This window comes from Phyllobates terribilis, unplaced genomic scaffold (genome assembly GCF_046119375.1).
Source record: "Phyllobates terribilis strain yellow unplaced genomic scaffold, ASM4611937v1 Scaffold_3__8_contigs__length_932513732, whole genome shotgun sequence".
Taxonomy (NCBI): Eukaryota; Metazoa; Chordata; class Amphibia; order Anura; family Dendrobatidae; genus Phyllobates; species Phyllobates terribilis.
The window spans coordinates 96,214,873-96,236,023 of NW_027362763.1; the positions used below are offsets into that span (position 1 = coordinate 96,214,873).

The following is a 21,151-nucleotide window of genomic DNA, read 5'->3' on the forward strand; positions in this document are numbered from 1 at the left end:
TATCTGTCTATCTCTCTCACGTCTCTCTATTTCTCTATGTGTCTCTATCTCACGTCTCTCTATCTCACGTCTCTTTATCTCACGTCTATTCATGTCTCTCTATCTCACGTCTCTCTATCTATCTCATGTCTATCTATCTCACGTCTATCTATGCCACGTCTCTCGATCTCACGTCTCTATCTCTCTATGTCTCTCTATCTATCTGTCTCTCTGGCTCTCTATCTGTCTATCTCTCGATGTCTCTCTATCTCACATCTCTATTTATCTCACGTCTCTCTATCTCACGTCTCTATCTCTCTATGTCTCTTTATCTATCTGTCTCTCTATCTGTCTATCTCTCTCACGTCTCTCTATTTCTCTATGTGTCTCCATCTCACGTCTCTCTATCTCACGTCTCTTTATCTCACGTCTATTCATGTCTCTCTATCTCACGTCTTTCTATCTATCTCATGTCTATCTATCTCACGTCTATCTATGCCACGTCTCTCGATCTCACGTCTCTATCTCTCTATGTCTCTCTATCTATCTGTCTCTCTGGCTCTCTATCTGTCTATCTCTCGATGTCTCTCTATCTCACATCTCTATTTATCTCACGTCTCTCTATCTCACGTCTCTCTATCTCTTTATCTCACGTCTCTCTATCTCACGTCTCTCTATCTCTTTATCTCACGTCTCTCTATCTCACGTCTCTATCTATCTCACGTCTCTCTATCTCTCTATGTCTCTCTATCTGTCTCTCTATCTGTCTATCTCTCGATGTCTATCTCACATCTCTATCTCACGTCTCTCTATCTCTTTATCTCACGTCTTATCTCACGTCTCTCTATCTATCTCACGTCTCTCTATCTCTCTATGTCTCTCTATCTCACGTCTCTCTATTTATCTCGTGTCTCTCTATCTCTCTATGTCTCTAACTCACGTCTCTCTATCTCACATCTCTCTATCTCACGTCTCTCTAACTATGTCTCTCTAGCTCACTTCTCTATCTCACTATCTCACGTCTCTCTATCTCACGTCTCTCTATTTCACATCTCTCTCTCTATCTCACGTCTCTCTATCTCACATCTCTCTATCTCACTTCTCCCTATCTCATGTCTCTCTCACGTCTATCTCACTTCTCTCTTTCTCTCTAGCTCACGTCTCTCTATCTCTCTATCTCACGTCTCTCTATCTTACGTCTCTCTATCTCACGTCTCTCTATCTCTCTATCTCACTTCTCTCAATCTCACGTGTCTATCTCTCTATCTATGTCTCTCTATCTCACGTCTCTATCTCTCTATCTCACTTCTCCCTATCTCATGTTTCTCTATCTCATGTCTCTCTCTCTATCTATGTCTCTCTATCTATGTCTCTCTATCTCACGTCTCTCTTTCTCACTTCTCTCTCTCTCTATCTCACGTCTTTCTATCTCTATCTATGTCTATCTATGTCTCTCTATCTCACGTCTCTCTCTATCTCACGTCTCTCTATCTGTCTCTATCTCATGTCTCTCTCTATCTCACGTCTCTCTATCTCTATCTATGTCTCTCTATCTATGTCTCTATCTCACGTCTCTCTCTCTATCTCACGTCTCTCTATCTGTCTTTCTGTCTCTCTATCTCACGTCTCTCTCTCTCTCTATCTCACGTCTCTCTATCTATCTCACATCTCTCTCTCACGTCTCTCTATCTCTATCTATGTCTCTCTCTCTATCTCACGTCTCTCTATCTGTCTCTCTATCTCACGTCTCTCTATCTGTCTCTCTATCTCACGTCTCTCTATCTGTCTCTCTATCTATCTCTCTATCTCACATCTCTCTATCTGTCTCTCTCTCTCAATTTCACATCTCTCTATCTCACGTCTCTCTATCTCACGTCTCTCTATCTCACGTCTCTCTATCTCACGTCTCTCTATCTGTCTCTCTCTCTCTATCTCACGTCTCTCTTTCTGTCTCTCTGTCTGTCTCTCTATCTCACGTCTCTCTATCTGTCTGTCTCTCTATCTCACGTCTCTCTATCTGTCTGTCTCTCTATCTCACGTCTCTCTATCTGTCTGTCTCTCTATCTCACGTCTCTCTATCTGTCTCTCTATCTCAGGTCTCTCTGTGTATTTATGCCAGGATTGTGGTTCCAGTGTAATGACAAATAATGACAGCATATTCTGGAACATCGGCTTTTGTTTTTATCATCTCATACATATGTTCATGTAAAGACTTCTGCCTCCCACAAAATATGTGATATAAATAGACAATGGGACAGATTATCTGCGGCCGCACATTATTCATTCCTGTGTATTTCAATTTACAGATAACATTTTGTTTCCCCTTACAGTTCATTTACCATTAGAAAACATTACAATCAAAAAAAAGAAAAGCTTATTGAACGGCGTTACAATTTCATTACACAACCTGCTGCAAGGACGGGAACCCATGAAAATCTTTCCTTTATGAATTTGCAGTATTTTTGCCATAAATAGTAATAGGTCTGCTGGCACTTTACGTAAAATCGCGCTTTTACGAGCCTCCTAACTGCGGTGGGGATGGCAGCGCCGGATACAATTTGTCATTCGCTGCGTTCCTTCAGATGTAATTCTCTGATGCTGATTGGACTACAATTTAGGTTTTGCCGATTTGTGCCATAAAGAGAGGAAATTAGTTCTGATGAATTGTACCTGGGGGCTTAAACTCACATTATGGTATTTAAAGAGTGTCAGAAATCCCAGCAATACCTTCATCTATGTGTACAATATGAGAAGGAGACATCTGTTCTGTTTCTGCACAAGTAAAAATGACTATCTTGTCTCCTGTAAAAGCTTTGAATATTTTTTTTCTATTTTTTTTTTACTCCTAAAAATTAGGCATTTAAAAAAAAAGAGGAAAAAATAAAGATTTTTTTTATTGTTTTTTTCTCCTATGCATTTTCCCAGAAAATTACAGGCCCTCCTTATCACCAGTGTGTAGTAGATTTAGTGTGCATGGATATCTGTTCAATCCATGCTTGTAGAAAGGACTATCTGCTCTTCCTCCCCTCTCACAGCATGCTGTTACACACTAAAGTAGATAGAAACTGCAGCCACATCCCCTCCTCTCCCCTCCTGTCTGTATTTCCTCTTCCAAAATATATACCATAAAAAAACACCATATATGTGCCGCAAAATCAACTTGGACCCTTCATAGCACAAAAATATTAGCAGCATATACTTTAAAATGGTTGTCCAGGCTTGAGGTTCAAGTCTGAAGTCACTCTATGTGACTGCAGACTTGCGCACACAGTGCACACTGTCGGGATTTTCTATGCCAGCACCAGGAACGGGCAGTCATGTGACTAATTATGCAATTTGCACCCTTTCAGCCACAAGTCATCTTGTATTGAGTGAGGCTAAGCACTTCTAGTTGGCATGTGACCACATGTATGCAGATCACATACTTGAAGTCATGCGCCCGCTCACTCTCAGCGGCAGCATTGGAGAATCCTGACAGCCTGCAGTGCACTCGCTGTGAGGATTCACAAGTCTGCAGCCACATAGGGTGACTTTAGACTTGAACCCTAAGCTTGGACAACCCATCCTGTGCATTGTTCGGTGAGGCCTCCATTTATCAGACTTATTTTCCAGCACATCCCAAAGGTGTTGTGAGTTCTGGGTAATTTGGAGATATGTCACCACCCTGATCTCTTTGTTTCTCAGATCATTTCTGAACAGTTTTTGCAAATGCTGCAGACGTACTGTAGAAGGTCCAACCCTATTAAGTCAATGCCAACAGATCCTAAAGGTAATTGAGGTCTGGATAATTTGGAGACAAGTCACCACCCTGATCTCTTTGTTTCTCAGACCATTTCTGAACAGTTTTTGAAATGCAGCAGACCTAGAAGGTCCAACCCTAATAAGCCCACGCTAACAAAGGCCCATGATAGTTGGGGGCCCTGTGGAAGATTTATGGGGCCCATAAGTTCAAGTTACAGAACTGGGTTCTTTAGCTGTGACATCTATATGATGTTGGGACCTAAAGTTTCCCAGTAGAGCTTTCCCTTCCCCATCACACTATCTTCACCGGCTTGTCTTCTTCTCATAGATCATCCTTGTGCCATCTCTTCACCTGGGAAGTGACCTACACGCGCCTGGGTGTTCACATTATGATTTATTACACCGGGTCACCTTCTTCCATTTCACTATGGTCCATTACTCACATGCCCCTTGTAGGCATTGTTGGACAGTGGTCACACAGCATGAGCATTAGGTACGGTTTGTGTCTATGCGGTCCCATTCGTAACAAGCTGTGATGTTCCTCATGTCTTGATACTTTTTTTATCATAGCCAGCAGTAAAGTTTTTAGCAATTCTTGCTTCAGTCGCTCTTCTGTGTGATTGAACCAGACTGGCTAAACTTCTCTTCCTACACTCAGCAATGAGTCTTGGCCATTCGTGAACTCGTTGCCGGTGCACTGGTTGTCCCTTCACTTTTGTAGGTGCTAGGCACAGCTTAGTACCCCACAAGACCTACTGATTTTGTGATGCTCTGACCTAGTCGTATAACCCAAGTCAAGGTCACTCAGATCCTTACACTTGCCCATTTTTCTCGCTTCCAACATATCAACTTAAAGAGCTGACTACAGTATATGCTTATGTTACGTGATTGACAGGCATCACGGTCACAAGACAATATTATCTACTTCATCCGTCAGTGGTCATAACGGAATGGCTGATTTATATGGAAATATCCTATGGCTTGGTTGATTTATTTTCTTGTTTTATTATTGTGTTCTGGCTTACTTACACTTTTTGCCTCTTTTCAGTCTTTGAGAACTCAGTCCCTGGGAGGAAAGTAAAATCCTTCCTATCTGTTCAATCCAGGAACTTAATTTTTTATTTTTTTTTTGTGTAGCTGAAAATATTCTGATGTCATCTATAGATTTGCTTCTTGGTAAACACAATCATGTTTTCCATTGAGTTCCCATGACAGTATAGCTGAAATGAAATTGTATTTTCTCGTGTGAACGTTCTGGCAGTCCTGTTAACGTTCAGGAATTCGTTGAAAGTCATAAAAATAAAGTGCAAAAAATCATTTTTATTAAATATTGTTTACCAGAAGCAAATCAAAGAAGCGCCTGTTAAAAGTGAGATTGGAAAATTTGAAAAATTGGAAAAATTGGAAAATGTTATCAATTTTCACCTTTCTTGACGGATACTCTTATAATTTTTTTTCTGAGCGATTGATGTATGTACTGTTGTATACATGCAGCTAATGGCCACTTCACATTGATACCTTAATTGAGCGGGTTTAATGCCCCCTCCATATATGACAAGAAACACAATCCATTCAGTAATTGTATTGACTAAATTTAACCAGGTCCTAATCACCGGGTCTTTTGTCTCCCGATACAGCAACGCGGTTTATCTAGTGGTTTACAATTCCATGATGAAAGGCAGGCGAATAGAAATTGGTTTAGGATTTATTACTTTCTAAATGAAAACAGCAGGAGCCGTTCCAAGTTCTGTTCTCAACTTTTTTATTTTTTTGATTTTCAAAGAATGAACTTTCATTGCTAATAATTATGCTGTTATACGCTAGGAGAAATAATTTTTTTTTGTGCTCATTATACTCAGTGGGCTTGCTGAGATTTCACATCAATTATCACATAGAAGTCTCCTATAAATAATGTTTCTCATTTATGAGATTCTAGGAATTTCATCCTTTTTTTTTGTAATATTTCATTTCTTCTTTTTTTTTTTTTGTTCATTGTTTCAGCTCTTCTTGGTAACAGAAGAATTGGAAAAGGGGAGGAAAGCTGCCCTGCGTGAAAGTTTACGTTCCAGGATGTCGCGGCACAGTAGGTTCGAGAGGGATTTCTGCGGAGGATGGGAAAGGTGGGAGTGGAGTCCAAGTAGCAATCATATGAACACAAGTAATGCCAACAGTATGGTCAATGGCAACAATAGACCGGGACTGCTGCCTCTACCAATTGTACCATCCCGTCTTCCCACACCTACATCCACCACTTCTACGACGGTTGGCAGTGATGCCGTGACAAGCAACGCAAGCAACCCTTCTGCAGCTTCAGCGTCTAAAGTAAGAAAACGTTATAAAGAATTTTTGAGGGGACATACTGAATTTTAGTTTCATGGTTTTAAAAAATATATATATACCTAATTATGCTTTTAAACACCAAGTTATGCAACATGCAGCCTATAGGTCAATTTTCTCCAATCTGAAGATATATTCGCTCTGGTTTATGTTTTGACCTTTATGAACAAGGAGGCTGGCTTAGCTGGCGAAATGAGCAGTCAGCCAATCCCCTTGACAAACTGATGATGCGCCGACACCCTCAGGGAACCCTAGATCATTTTTCTGTATTAGTAAGTTTCGTAATTTACCATTTTAGGCATATTTAGTATGTTTTTAACAGGACAGTCCTAAAATGTAATGTACTTTCAGAACGGAACTATGATTTCCATTGTAGCCGCAGAATATTGAGGATCAATGTGGGGTCTCACAATGATTTTTTCCACCCACAAACATGATGGAGGAACCAAAATTAAACAGAGAAAATTAGAGGGTGAATTAATTCTCATTACCAACAAAGGGTTCTTGTGTGGTCATTGATCAGGATTGGCCTGGACCATTAGAGTACCAAAGGACATTCCAAAGGCCCCAAAGGCTGTGATGAAGTGATTCATCTCCAAAGGTCCATCAGAAAGCCTGCCTAATTTGGAGGTTACTTTGGAGTTAAGGGATAACTATTCACCCTGGTGGGGCCAAAGGAACCCCCAAACCAATTGTACTCATCATGTTTTTCTTTCCCTGGTGTAAAACCCACTTTGAACCACCGAGTAAAGCGAAGTGACTCTCAATATTCTGTGTCCTTGGTCTAAATAATCCTTGGTCTGTGTTCTTGGTCTTTTCTGTGTGCTTGGTCTAAATAATTTTCTAATCCCACCTATTCCCCATTCGCGATGTCAAGAGTTACCCATCTTGAACTGTATGGTACATATTCCGAGGAGACATATGGCTTCTTTCATCTGCAGGTGATCCTCGGAGGTGTGCCTGTTTTTTTGCATATATTACAGTAGGTGTATTTATTTGTTCACATAGTAAAATTCTTAATGTGCCATTACAAAATGAAAAAAAAAACTAAAGGAACTGAATTATATCACTCTGGCATATGTCTATGACTCTGACCTTTTGTTACTGGTGGATGTAGCATGATACCTTGAGCAAATCTTCATGTGGATCCAATTCTGACTTGGTGTCCTTGGCTATTGGTTCTAGAAATGACTATTAAAGACTTCATCAAAAACATAGAGTGTCCTAATGGTTTGAAGCTGGGATGGTTTTGTTTTGCAAATTTGGTAACCAGCAGTTATATCTTGAGGGGACATCATTATGATTAGCCAGATGAATTCGGCAAATGTCAAGATGACGGGTGGTCCTCTTGTCAATATCAATTTCTGGTTGAAAACTTCACCTGGTGCAGCAAAGGAGTTAGGTAGCCTTAATATATTGCTTTACTCATATCAATTATGTGAGAGGAAGTATTTCAAGCAGATTCTCCCTTAAAGGGGTTGTCTACCTTTTTTAAAATTTTTTTTTACTTAAATGCATGTGATTTGGGCCAAAAATCATTTTTGCAATTGTGTTTCCTTTAAAAAATTGCACCGTGTGCCTTTGTTTTGCAATGTCTATTACTTGCTGCAGAATGAGTTACCTGAGAATCCGTCAGTGAGACCATTCTGACATTTGGCAGGAGAGCTTGTAACTCTTTTATCTGTCTTTTTCTGACCTGTTCTAAGCAGATTTATGACCATAGAGCATCAAGTTGAGTATAAAACAAAACAAAGATCATGTAAAAAGCAAAACGGTGCACATTTTTTACTGAAACACAATTGCAAATTTTTTTTTGTTGCCAAATACATTCATTTAAATAAAGAAAAAAATGTCCCCAAAGGTGGCCAACCTCTTCAATATTGTATTTTATTAGAAACTAGCTGTACTACCCGGCTTCGCCCGGGTTAATAACTGCTGTTAGCAAAATAGAATGTGTTAACAAAAATTTATTCTCCACACAAAAACCACAAAACAAATAGATAGAAAGTTCATTGGCTCTTGAGGAAGCAGTTCTTGTTCTCTTGTCTGCAAGCCTCGCTTCTCTCTCCTCAGAAAGTTCATTGGCCCTTGAGGAAGCAGCTCTTGTTTTCATGTCTGCAAGCCTCGCTTCCCTCTCCTCAGAAAGTTCATTGGCTCTTGAGGAAGCAGCTCTTGTTTTCATGTCTGCAAGCCTCGCTTCCCTCTCCTCAGAAAGTTCATTGGCTCTTGAGGAAGCAGCTCTTGTTTTCATGTCTGCAAGCCTCGCTTCCCTCTCCTCAGAAAGTTCATTGGCTCTTGAGGAAGCAGCTCTTGTTTTCATGTCTGCAAGCCTCGCTTCCCTCTCCTCAGAAAGTTCATTGGCCCTTGAGGAAGCAGCTCTTATTCTCTTGTCTGCAAGCCTCGCTTCCCTCTGCTCAGAAAGTTCATTGGCTCTTGAGGAAGCAGCTGCTGTTCTCATGTGTGTCAGCCTTGTTTCTTGGTCTTCACATTTTTCATTGGCCCGTAATGCAGCTTTTCTTTTTGCATCAGCTGACATTCGTGCCATGAAATTCCTTTTCTTATGAGGCATTATTGTGGTAAAAATAGTCTGTAACTGGCAGTTTCTATATCCTCTCACATAGAAGTAATGTGACTGACATCAGCCTTTCCACCAACACACCCTAACTGACATCTTATTACCTTACACAAGCTTTGTTATACTGAGAATGTCCTTTGTTGCCTATATTAACCAATCACAGCTCAAATTAATTAACTGTAGCAAAATAGAAGCTGAGCTGTGATTGGTTGTTATTGGCAGCCTGATAAATCTTTGTGAGATGAGTTTTGTGTGTGCTGAGGGTGGTATATGTGTTCAAGCACGTGGTAGTGTGTGGCGCATTTTGTGTGTGTGTTCATATCCCCGTTTGTGGTGAGTATGAGTATCCCATGTCGGGGTCCCACCTTAGCCACTGTACGGTATATACTCTTTGGCGCCATCGCTCTCATTCTTTAATTCTCCCTTGTTCACATGTGGCAGCTGTCAATTTGCCTCCAACACTTTTCCTTTCACTTTTTCCCCATTATGTAGATAGGGGCAAAATTGTTTGTTGAATTGGAACGCGCGGGGTTAAAATTTCGCCTCACAACATAGCCTATGACGCTCTCGGGGTCCAGACGTGTGACTGTGCAAAATTTTGTGGCTGTAGCTGCGACGGTGCAGATGCCAATCCCGGACATACACACATACATACATACATACATACACACATACATACATACATACATACATACATACATACATACATACATACATACATACATACATACATACACACATACACACATACATACATACACACATACATACACACATACATACATACATACATACATACATACACACATACATACACACATACATACATACATACATACACACATACATACATACATACATACATACATACACACATACACACATACATACATACACACATACATACACACATACATACATACATACATACACACATACATACATACATACACACATACATACATACATACATACATACATACATACACACATACATACATACACACATACATACATACATACACACATACATACATACACACATACATACATACATACACACATACATACATACATACATACATACATACATACACACATACATACATACACACATACATACATACATACACACATACATACATACACACATACATACATACATACATACATACACACACACACATTAAGCTTTATATATTAGATATGTACCCAGTCCTGGTACCAAAAAGCGTCATCATAAGCCATTGGTCCATAAAACACTTTCTTAGCCCAATGAATTTGAACTCTTTCCATTCTCATCTGATGACTGGTTGGAAAAAAAAAGGTAGCAGAATAGATCAGTGCAATATCCGTAATCCCCCAGAATATCTCATGTAGCGCCTTTTACCAGACTCAATTGTATCTAAATGGTTGCATTTTGCAGCAATCAACCTGTCAATCATTCGGTCAAACGTTTTGGTCTTCTCCCGAAGTGATGACACGTCTTAGCTCTTTCTTCGGCTTGGTGAGACGTGAATGTTATTTCCAACTTCCTGGGTACATTATGGTTGTCAGGGCCATGATCTGATTCCGAATAAACAAGCGAGGTCTAGCAATAAAGCGATCTCGAAGAACTTGTCTGTCATTTCTTCAGCTGTGCCGGGGATTCATACATTGAGGACGATTTTATGTACTATTTAGTTGTTTTTTTTTTATTGTAAAATCGTATGATATTGCCGGATCCACACTGTATGTCATGTAATTTTCATTGAAACTACTGTGTTTAAAGGCACGTATGTCCTTACCTATCGCATATATATCTATTTTAGGACCTCCTGTCCATCTTATGCATATACCATCTCCCACATCATCCTACATGGACCATCTCCCACATCATCCTACATGGACCATCTCCCACTTCATCCCACATGGACCATCTCCCACATCATCTTACATGGACCATCTCCCACATCATCTTACATGGACCATCTCCCACATCATCCTACGTGGACCATCTCCCACATCATCCTACATGGACCATCTCCCACATCATCCTACATGGACCATCTCCCACATCATCTTACATGGACCATCTCCCACATCGTCTTACATGGACCATCTCCCACATCATCCTACATGGACCATCTCCCACATCATCCTACATGGACCATCTCCCACATCATTCTCCCACATCATCTTACATGGGCCATCTCCCACATCATCTTACATGGACCATCTCCCACATCGTCTTACATGGACCATCTACCACATCATCTTACATGGACCATCTCCCACATGATCTTACATGGATCATCTCTCACAGCATCCTACATGGACTATCTTTCACATCATCCCACTTGGACCATCTCCCACATCATCTTACATGAACCATCTCCCACATCATCTTACATGGACCATCTCCCACATCATCTTACATGGACCATCTCCCACATCATCTTACATGGACCATCTCCCACATCATCTTACATAGATCGTCTCCCACATCATCCAGCATGGACCATCTCCCACATCATCCTACATGGACCTTCTCCCACATTATCCTACATGGACCATCTTCCACATCATCCTACATGGACCATCTCCCACATCATCCTACATGGACCATCTCCCACATCATCCTACATGGATCATCTCCCACACCATCTTACATGGACCACCTCCCACATCACCCTACATGAACCATCTCCCACATCATCCTGCATAGACCATCTCCCACATTATCATGCATTGACCATCTCCCACATCTTCCTACATGGACCATCTCCCACATCACTCTACATGTTACTTCCTTACAAATTTTTCAAGAAAGTTACTACTGATTTCCCATTATACCCTATTGTTATTTTTGGACTGTTGGATGACGCACCACCTGTTCTCCACCTTGAGTAATATACTTCCAAAAAATTATAACCATTATCAACACAACTTTCCCACCATAGTAAATAATGGCCTACCTACCATTTATAGTCTAGTTAAGAACCTTCATAAACTGAAAAGATCCATGCACCGTGTCCGTGTTACCAGATGGTACTTTGCAAAGTTGGTGGACAAGAGTGCCGTTTTGCTAGTGAAAAGCTAAATATAGTGCCTTCATGCTCCAGATCTGTGAAACCCCAAAAGTCATCCTCCATTAATCTGAATATTGTGGAATTTTATAATTATATACCCTTTTAACACATATTGCTGGTGCCGGTGGCACTCCGTCAAGGCCCTGCAGTCCAATTTCATTACATAGACTCATTTAACTGATACCAATTTAGTAGCATAGCGTGGGTTACTAAACCAATAATAATGCAGCCATGAGTGCCCCAATAAATCGAATAATGCCCCCTTAGAAAGTATTATTACCCACTTAAAAAGGCTGAGTGCCTTGTCCAAAAGAAATAATGGCACCTTTATTCCACCCCCTGCAAAAAGAAACCCTTATCTGATTGACCAAGTCCTCTTCTCTCCTGCACACACAGTGGGCCTACCCAAGCAGTGCAATGCAGTAACGTCATTGCGCCACTAGCCCCGAGACGCTGACATTTTGTTGGCCATAGACCTACAGCAGCCTGTGTTCTATAGGACAGAGAGTGGAGGAGCAGGGAGGCTATGGCTCCTTGTTCTGCCACGGGATCCAACTGAGTCGGCGTCAAGTTCACACCGGTACAGTTCAAAGTGGTGCTCGCCTGTGGTGCCGGCCATAAGTCTGGAATATGTGTACTGTACTCAGCGCTGGCAAGAACAGCAGAAAGAACAAAAAGAGGTCAGCACAGATAGAAGCAGGATAGCACGGTGTGCACAGGAGCTGGAGAGTACTAAATTAGAGTCTGGAATCAATCCGAAGACACAGGTGTGAGTTCTAATGGGCCTTAAAAGACCTAGGGAGATGATGTCACACGCCGGGCAACCTGCAAAGCCCAACGTAGAGCACAACAAAGGCCAACGGACCGAGGTGAGGGGAGCAAAGCCCAGACCAGGAGTGTAACACGCCCCTGTGCCCCCCGCAACCTCACGCTATGCTACTGTACCAAGTTTCAGTAGAATTTGCCTACACCATAGTCCTTTCCCGTAAGACTCATTTTCTTCTTCGGGCGCCCCCTTCTCATTCTTACTCATGTCTGGCATCCCATGTGAATTCTACTTGTTGCTAGGTTTAATTCATCACAAATAATTCATGTATCATTCTCATGCTGCTGTTTAATTGCCTCTAGCTCCTATGGGACACCTCTCCTCCATATGAAGTCTCCTATTTGTTATCTGATCCTATTATCTAGTATTAAAGTATAAAACAAATGTCAGAAAGGCGCTTTTTGAATTTATCCAAAATTGTAAAACCCATGTTGTCTTGTTGTTTAATTTGTCCACCAACTCTTCATGTTCGTTTTCACAAAAGCTCATAACGTCTTCCGATGTCCTCCTGTCAATCTCATTCCTAAGGGACCTCCTTTATCTCACCACAAGGCATCCTGTATGTTACCTGTTTTTTGTTATTTATCTAGCTATGTATAACTGGGGCCATCATGCCGTTTAATTTGCCGTACGGCTACAACATCCATAAACCTTTCAACCTTTGAGGCCATTGCTGTCAAACTCGTTCCTAAGGGATATTCTTTATGTCAAGTTAAGGCATCCTATACGTTACCTGCTTTTTGAATTTATCTATCTGTGTATTTGACCGACCACTTGCATAAACCTTCTCACCTCTTCTGTGGCCATCCTGTCAATTCTATTCTTGGGGGACATTCCTTAATCTTAATGCGAGACATTCTTCTTATCTTCTTTATGGATTTATCTAAAATTGTAAAACTGATGTTGCGTGGCTTTTTCATTTTCTCACACCACCACTTATATTAATTTCCACCTAACATCTTCCAATGTCCTCCTGTCAATCGTAGTCCTAAGGGACATCCTTTATTTCAGTATAAGGTATCCTATATGTTGCCCGCTTTTTGTATTAATCTAGCTTTGTATAACTGAGGTCATCTTACACATCTTACAGTTTTATTTGCCGTACCACTATTACTTGCATTAACCTTTTAACCAATATGAAGCCCTCCTGTGAATCTTCATAGAGGACATCTTGTAAAAATAAAACCCTCAGCTCTCCTTATTCGGACTCTTTTTTCCATTTTGAGCTGCGTCGCTCCATTGCGGAGATATTCACATTTGTTTCTTTTGGAGCGCTGCATATGTAATCTCTGCTTTGGAGTCCAACTGGGCGTTTCTTCACAGTTTTCTCTGTGGGGGTGTACACTTTGACTTCAACTCCCAGATGCTGCTAATGACAGCTCGGCAGCTGATGTGGCAGTCTAGTAATCACAGACTTTGCCGTTCAAAGCATCTAGGAGGGAGGAGTGAAGACACCCACCCCCAGAGAAGACTGTGAGAGAAACGCCCAGTTGAACCGCAGATCAGAGATTTCACATAGTGCACTCCAGAAGAAAAATGTGAATATCTCTGCAATTGAGTGACACAGAGCAAAACGAAAAAGAGTGACAGAATCAGGGAACTTCAGTGTTTTTTTATATGATATTTAACTTCTTTTTTTTTGGAGCAAGTGATAGGATGTTCTTTTATCCTGATACAAGACACCCTGTTTGTTATCTGCTTCATAGATTTATCTAAAATTCTAAATCTGATGTTGTCTGGCTTTTTAATTTGCCCTCACAACTACTGATATTAGTTTCTTCACAGCTCATAACATCTTCTGATGCCCTCCTGACAATCTCATTCCTGAGTGATATCCTTTCCCTCAATATAAAGCATCCTATAAGTTACCTGTTGCAGTTTAATTTACCCTCACCCTACTACTTCCATCAAACTTTTAACCTCTTCTGCAGCCCTCCTGTCAATCTTATTCCAAAGGGACATTCCTGTATCTTGATATGAGGCATTCCATTTGTTATCTGATTTTTGGATTTACCTAGTATTGTAAAACTGATGTCATCTTGCTGTCTGATGTACTACTTAAATTAAAAAAATAAATAAAATGTCTTATAATGCTTTCTGTCAATCATATTTTAGGAAACAAAAAGCAAATAATTTGAACTCTGTTATATTTTGTTTTAATTCTGAATTTCATACCATATTTTCTTGTCTGTATATCAGATACTTCTGATTTTTTCACTTATTTCCTATTTATATTTGTAATATAATACTGAGAAAAAGCTGTTTTTGAGACTTTATTGCAGCCATTTGTTTGGTTATTGGGAGTCTGATCCAAAGAATTTGGGGGGGTGATGTGGAGGGGGGAAACAATGTAAAGTGGTCTCGTACATTTTATGGCGCTAAGAGGTTTTGCTTCCTTTTCTGGCAAAATAAGTATATATTTCTGTTTCAGTGGCAACATAAACATTTACTCGTCTGTATAACCTCCCTGACGAGGCCATTCCACAGCAGCGTAAGTCAGAGTACGGTCGGGTTTCCTTAGAATGCTTTTCCTTTACAAAACCATTAGGCGTGCTGCTGTCATTTCCCTTAGTCTGCAGCTACACTTCACCTTATACCATATGGATGTCACCTGGCTACAAATGGCGCTATGCCGCTGCTGCAGAACAGCAAAATGTAAGCGGGGTTGTGCTGTGACCCCCAAGTCACCTTGACACCCAAATGCCAAAAAATCAAAACCATTTGGATTTTTATGACTTGTTTGTCACGATCGGTCAACGCAACCCCATCCACTTCGACTATGCCGCGACGTAGCAGCGGCGTTCCGCGATATTTGGCTGTATACTGTCTATTACAGTCAAACGTGAGTAGAGATCCTCTCTCAAGGGTTAAAGTAGATTTTAATATTTTTTAAGAAATATATTCTACAACTTTCTTACATGCTTTGGGAAAGAATTATGAAAACTGACGACTGATTTTCAAACCCAAGCCTTGGTCCAATGTTCCAGTGATGATGTGGTCACAACTGCCTGGTTTCTCATCATTGAAGTGAATGGAAACCTATGTATGAAACCTTAAAATAACCCTTTATCAGCAATATATGAAGCACAACCATCTCTATGGTCTATAATCAATGACTTTGATGATCTCATATGTTCTGCTGCACGCTAATACCACTGATTTCTTTCCCCGAGTAGGATGGAAGTCAAAGTCCAGTCTGTTGAGGTTTCCAAAACTTAGTGGTGAGCAAGAGAGGAAACGTCTGTACATAACAGACCTCTGTGGTCACCAGCGAATACCTTCTAAGCTCCCACCATAATCGAAGTCCAAGATATGCGTTCATGGAAAATTTATTGGCTACACATAGGAATAAGGAGCATGCAAAATGCACATAGAACTATAAATTGTTTATACTGTATTTTAATACAGGTTTTGCTTGTGATAAAGCTTTTTTTGCAACATTACGCATTTGCTCAAGCAGATATATAAGTATGGACTTTAAATTATATATAAAACAATATTATTATTCTTTTTATTTGATTTTAAGCTCTACTCTGTCGGACACCATTATGATCAATAGGTTCAACCAAGTTACATGGTTACCTTGAAGCTTTTGGTAGTCTAAAATTCACTTTGACTACCAGCAGTGTAGGCAGCCTCTTCTTACCTAAACTCCCCCTGGTATATCCGTATACTAGATTGGAAAGATAGGGTAGATAGTTTGAGCAGCATAGTCTTACCTTAGCTCTCATGGTATCTCCAGTATTAGATCAGATAGACAGGGTGGACATGAGTGTGAGCCGCCTCTTCTTAACTCACCATCACTGGTATCTCCAGTATTAGATCAGACAGACAGAGTAGTCGGTAGTGTGAGCAGTCTATTCTTACCTCAGCACCATTCGTATCTCCAGTATTAGGTCAGAAAGGCAGGGTGGGTGGCAGTGTGAGCAGCCTCTTCTTACCGCAACTTCCCCAGTATCGCCAGTATTAGATCAGATAGACTGAGTGGATAGCAGTGTGAGCAGCCTCTTCTTTCCTCAGTGCCCCTGGTATCTCTAGTGTTAGATTAGTTAGATATGATGGACAGCAGTGTGAGCAGCCTCTTCATACCTCAGCACCATTAGTATTTCCAGTATTAGATCAGAAAGGCAGGATGGTTGGAAGTGTGAGCAGTCTCTTCTTACCTCAGCAACCCTGATTTCTCCAGTATCAGATCAGGTAGACAGGGTGGACAGCAGTGTGAGTAGCCTCTTCTTACCTTAGGACCCCTGATATCTCATCTATTAGATCAGAAAGATGGTGGACAGCAGTATGAGCAGCTTATTCTTACCTCAGCATCCTTTGTGTCTCCAGTGTTAGATCAGATAGACAGGGTGGACAGCAGTGTGAGCAGATTATTCTTACCTCAGCACCCTTTGTATCTCCAGCATTAGATCAGATAGAAAGGGTGGACAGCAGTGTGAGCAGATTATTCTTACCTCAGCACCCTTTGTGTCTCCAGTGTTAGATCAGATAGACATGGTGGACAGCAGTGTGAGCAGATTATTCTTACCTCAGCACCCTTTGTATCTCCAGCATTAGATCAGATAGAAAGGGTGGACAGCAGTGTGAGCAGATTATTCTTACCTCAGCACCCTTTGTGTCTCCAGTGTTAGATCAGATAGACATGGTGGACAGCAGTGTGAGCAACTTTGTTCTTACTTTAGTATCCTATAGAAGAAACTATGAGCAAAAAGCGCAAAATAGGGTCTTAAGCGAGTAAAAGAATAATTAATAATTAAAGTTCTGCTAACCTGATGAGGTTGTGAGCACACAGCCATATAGAGCTGCTGCAGATCCATGGGTCTTCCTACCAGTAATGCAGGATAAAGATGCAAAGTTGTGGACTTTCCATGCTGCTGATCAATATTTAAGATCCAGTTCGTGATAGTGCTGCGATTTTTTATTTTATCAATGATTGTTAGTCAACGCACTTCGAAGTTATTCAAAACTTCTTCTAACCACTTAGTAATGTTCTGAAGAAGAAGTTTGGAATAACTTCGAAGCGCATTGACTAACAATCATTGATAAAATAAAAAATCACAGAACCATCATCTCACGATCTGGATCTTAATTATTGATCAACAGCACTGAAAATCCACAACTTTGCTCCTTTTTTCACCAGTATCCCATAGGCACTTCTCCTATTTACATTTTTTAACAGTTTCTGTTAGAGTAACAAGAGAGCGGATATTTTATTTCTATGGTGATTACCGCCCTTTATAGAAAACAAGTGTAATTTGTTATTTAAACGTATTTAGGAATATATTTAAGATGACATATCCTTTGGTTATTTTTTTTTCTATTCTCGGAGAACTCCTTTGGCTTATGGTTATTTGCCATGATTTAGCTGTGTGTTTTAGAGCAATGGTCAACAATTTGCTACTCCCCAGCAGTTGGACAGCTACTATGCCGAGCATACTTCCATAGCATGCTATTGTCAAGTAATGCTTGGGGTTGTAGTTACCCTACCACTGAAGACCCGCTGGTATCAATCCTCTGTTTTCGATTCCAGTCATACATAACACGTCACGTGAGCTGAAGTCAACATACAGAGGAAGCCAATGATGATCTGTTTCATGCTGTGTCCCCTGACCCCCGGCCTTCTTTTTCCACCACTTATCACGCCCGTGTTATTCCCCAAGGAAATCTACGAACCTTCAAATGCTGAGCAATTATCTGTGTAACCAACCAAGGAATTGTAGGACTTGTTCTAGGGTCTGAGCTGGATGTGATGATTCTCATTGGCTATAGGAGTTAGCTGCAGAAGAGACCTAAGAAAACATACAAGACGATGGCATGGTCATACAATTACCCTGCCGACATTGTACAATATTGGTTTACATTGGCATCATTTCCTTCTAAGTGGTAGCCTCTTGATCCTTGTCATGAAGAAGGTGCAGATCTGAATCAATAACTAAATCCAAACCAGTTTAGCATATGTGTGAACATTGATGTAAATCGTGATTTGGTTCCTCACAATATCGCCATGACAAAACTGAACATGAGCGGAGAGATCACGTGGCCCTTTGTTTTCTGTCAGATACAGGGTTTGTGTAAGCCTCCCACACACACAGTATGATGTCCCCAAAGCCCCCACATGCACAGTACTATATCTCTACAGCCCCCACACACTGTATGATGTCCCCAAAGCCCCCACGCGCACACTATGATGTCTCTACAGCCCCTACACACAGTATGATGTCCCCAAACCCCCACGTGCACAGTATGATGTCTCTACACCCCCACACATAGTATGATGTCCCCAAAGCCCCCACGCGCACACTATGATGTCTCTACTGCCCCTACACACAGTATGATGTCCCCAAAGCCCCCACGTGCACAGTATGATGTCTCTACACCCCCCACACATAGTATGATGTCCCCAAAGCCCCCACGTGCACAGTATGATGTCTCTACACCCCCCACACTCAGTATGATGTCCCCAAAGCCCCCATGCGCACAAGATGATGTCTCTACGGCCCCCACATACAGTATGATATCCCCAAAGCCCCCACGCGCACAGTATGATGTCTCTACAGCCCCCACACACAGTATAATGTCCCTACATCCCTCCCAAACACACAGTATGATGACCCCACTGAGACTCAGACGCACAGGCTGAATGGTGCCAACAGCTCCATGTTCCACCATTGTTTTCAATTGTATCTACATCTTGAGAATTCAAATACTAGGGTCGGCCGCATGGTGCAATATGCCACTGCTACCAGGTGTTTGACTAACCCGATCCATGGGCCACACTTTGCCCGGGTCTGCCCTAATCACATAACAACTTGAGAAAAGCGTGCAATAAAACTATGGTATAAATCATAACACATATGCTAAATCCAAACCAGTTTAGCGTATGTGTGCACATTGATGTAAATCTTGATTTGGTTCCTCAAAATATCACCATGACAAAACTGAACATGAGTGGAGAGAACACGATGCCCTGTGTTTTCTGTCAGATACAGTGTTATTGTAAGGGTCTCACCAAGGTTTTAAATCACAACCCTAAACACCAGTGAAACTGGTTCCTCATTGTGTGTGTATTGTTGGTTATTCCCACCATAATGATACCCCTAACCCAGTATGATACTGCAATTACGCCTCTCCCAGACAGTATGATACCCCTACTGCCTCCACAAACAATATGATGCTCCCAGTCATCCCCACACAGCATGATATCTCAACAGCCCCTTACACACAGTGTGATGTCCCCACAGCCCCCCACACATACAGTATGATGCCCCCACTACACCTCCCCTACATAGTATGATACCCCCACTGCTCTCACACAAAATATGGTGCCCCATGTCACTCCCACACAGCATGATATCTCAACAGCCCCTTACACACAGTGTGATGTCCCCAATGCCTCCCACACACAGTATGATGTCCCTAAAGTCCCCCACGTGCACAGTATGATGTTTCAACAGCCCCCCCACACACAGTATGATGTCCCTACATCCTTCCCGCACACAAAGTATGATGACCCCACGGAGAATCAGATGCACAGGCTAGCTTAGGAAGCTAGCAGTCCATCGAGGTACAAGGCCAGGAGATCCGAGGGTCCCACCCTGGCCTCTCTGAGAGTTTCCATGGGGCAAGATGATAGGCTTTTCCCATTCTGGCTTCCCCGAAAGTCTCCATGGGTTCCAGGCGACCGGAGGGTCCTACCTGGCAACCCCAAACATATCCATGGGGCAAGGTGTCTTCATCGTCCCAACCTGGTCTCCCCAAATGTATCCATGGGCTCGCTGATGGTCAGTGGAGCAGATCCGTATCTTTCCAGTCAGGGCCATATACCCTTAGGCCGGAATTTATTTATTTATTAGATTATTTGTAGAATCCAAATCTGTGTCTCTTTGGTTAAAGCCATGCTACCAAGCTGATGGTCTGGCTCTTCTCAATCTCTTTGCAGCAGGATAAACAACCCTTTTTATGTTTACATATGTGGCTAAGATCATCAATCACAGGTTGGGGGGAAAGGGCAGCACTCAGATCTCATTGTTTGAGCATTTAATGAATTTGCTTAGTTTGTCCTCCTGTCTTGAGATTCAACAAGCCACAGGGTCCACACAAAGGTTAATCAACATATTTAGTTGTTGTTCCACGCTTAGTCACTGTCCTTCTTGACCAGCCACAGAAATACACATGCATTTACAAGTCAACACAAAGATAATAGTGTATTTCTCTTGAATTAACAAACCTAAACTTCTGGCTAATTAAGATTATAATCTGTATCGTTACAGGCAGCAATGCAGTTTACAATTCAAATACTCAATGTTTGCAGACATCTTGGTGCACAGTGTGCTGCTTTGTTTTTTGGTTTCTAGAAAGATAGATATTTCATAGATAGATATTAGATACATATTGAAAAGAATAGATGGATAAATAGATAAATATTGGATAGATATAGAAATTATAGATATTAGATAGGAGATATATATGTTAGATAGATGATAGATATTAGATAGATAAATAGATATGTGATAGATAATAAATAGATAGGTAGATTAGATAGATATAAGAATAGATGGATAAATATATACAAGTTGAATGGACATGGAAAAAATAGATATTGGATAGAAGATAGATAGT

General features: G+C 41.2%; 1 protein-coding gene across 3 annotated transcripts in view; it reads left to right on the forward strand.

Moving 5' to 3' along the window:
- The window catches only part of KLHL29 (kelch like family member 29), a 1,034,900-nt gene that overhangs the window by 450,592 nt on the left and 563,157 nt on the right, over window positions 1-21,151 (forward strand). For 2 of the 3 annotated variants that reach the window (XM_073674052.1, XM_073674053.1), the window contains exon 4: window positions 5,722-6,042. The exons of the other annotated variant lie outside the window; for it this stretch is intronic. In XM_073674052.1, the coding sequence (XP_073530153.1) occupies window positions 5,791-6,042 (252 nt within the window). In that variant the 5' untranslated portion in view covers window positions 5,722-5,790. The remainder of the gene's footprint in view (window positions 1-5,721; window positions 6,043-21,151) is intronic. 3 annotated transcript variants of the gene reach the window in all.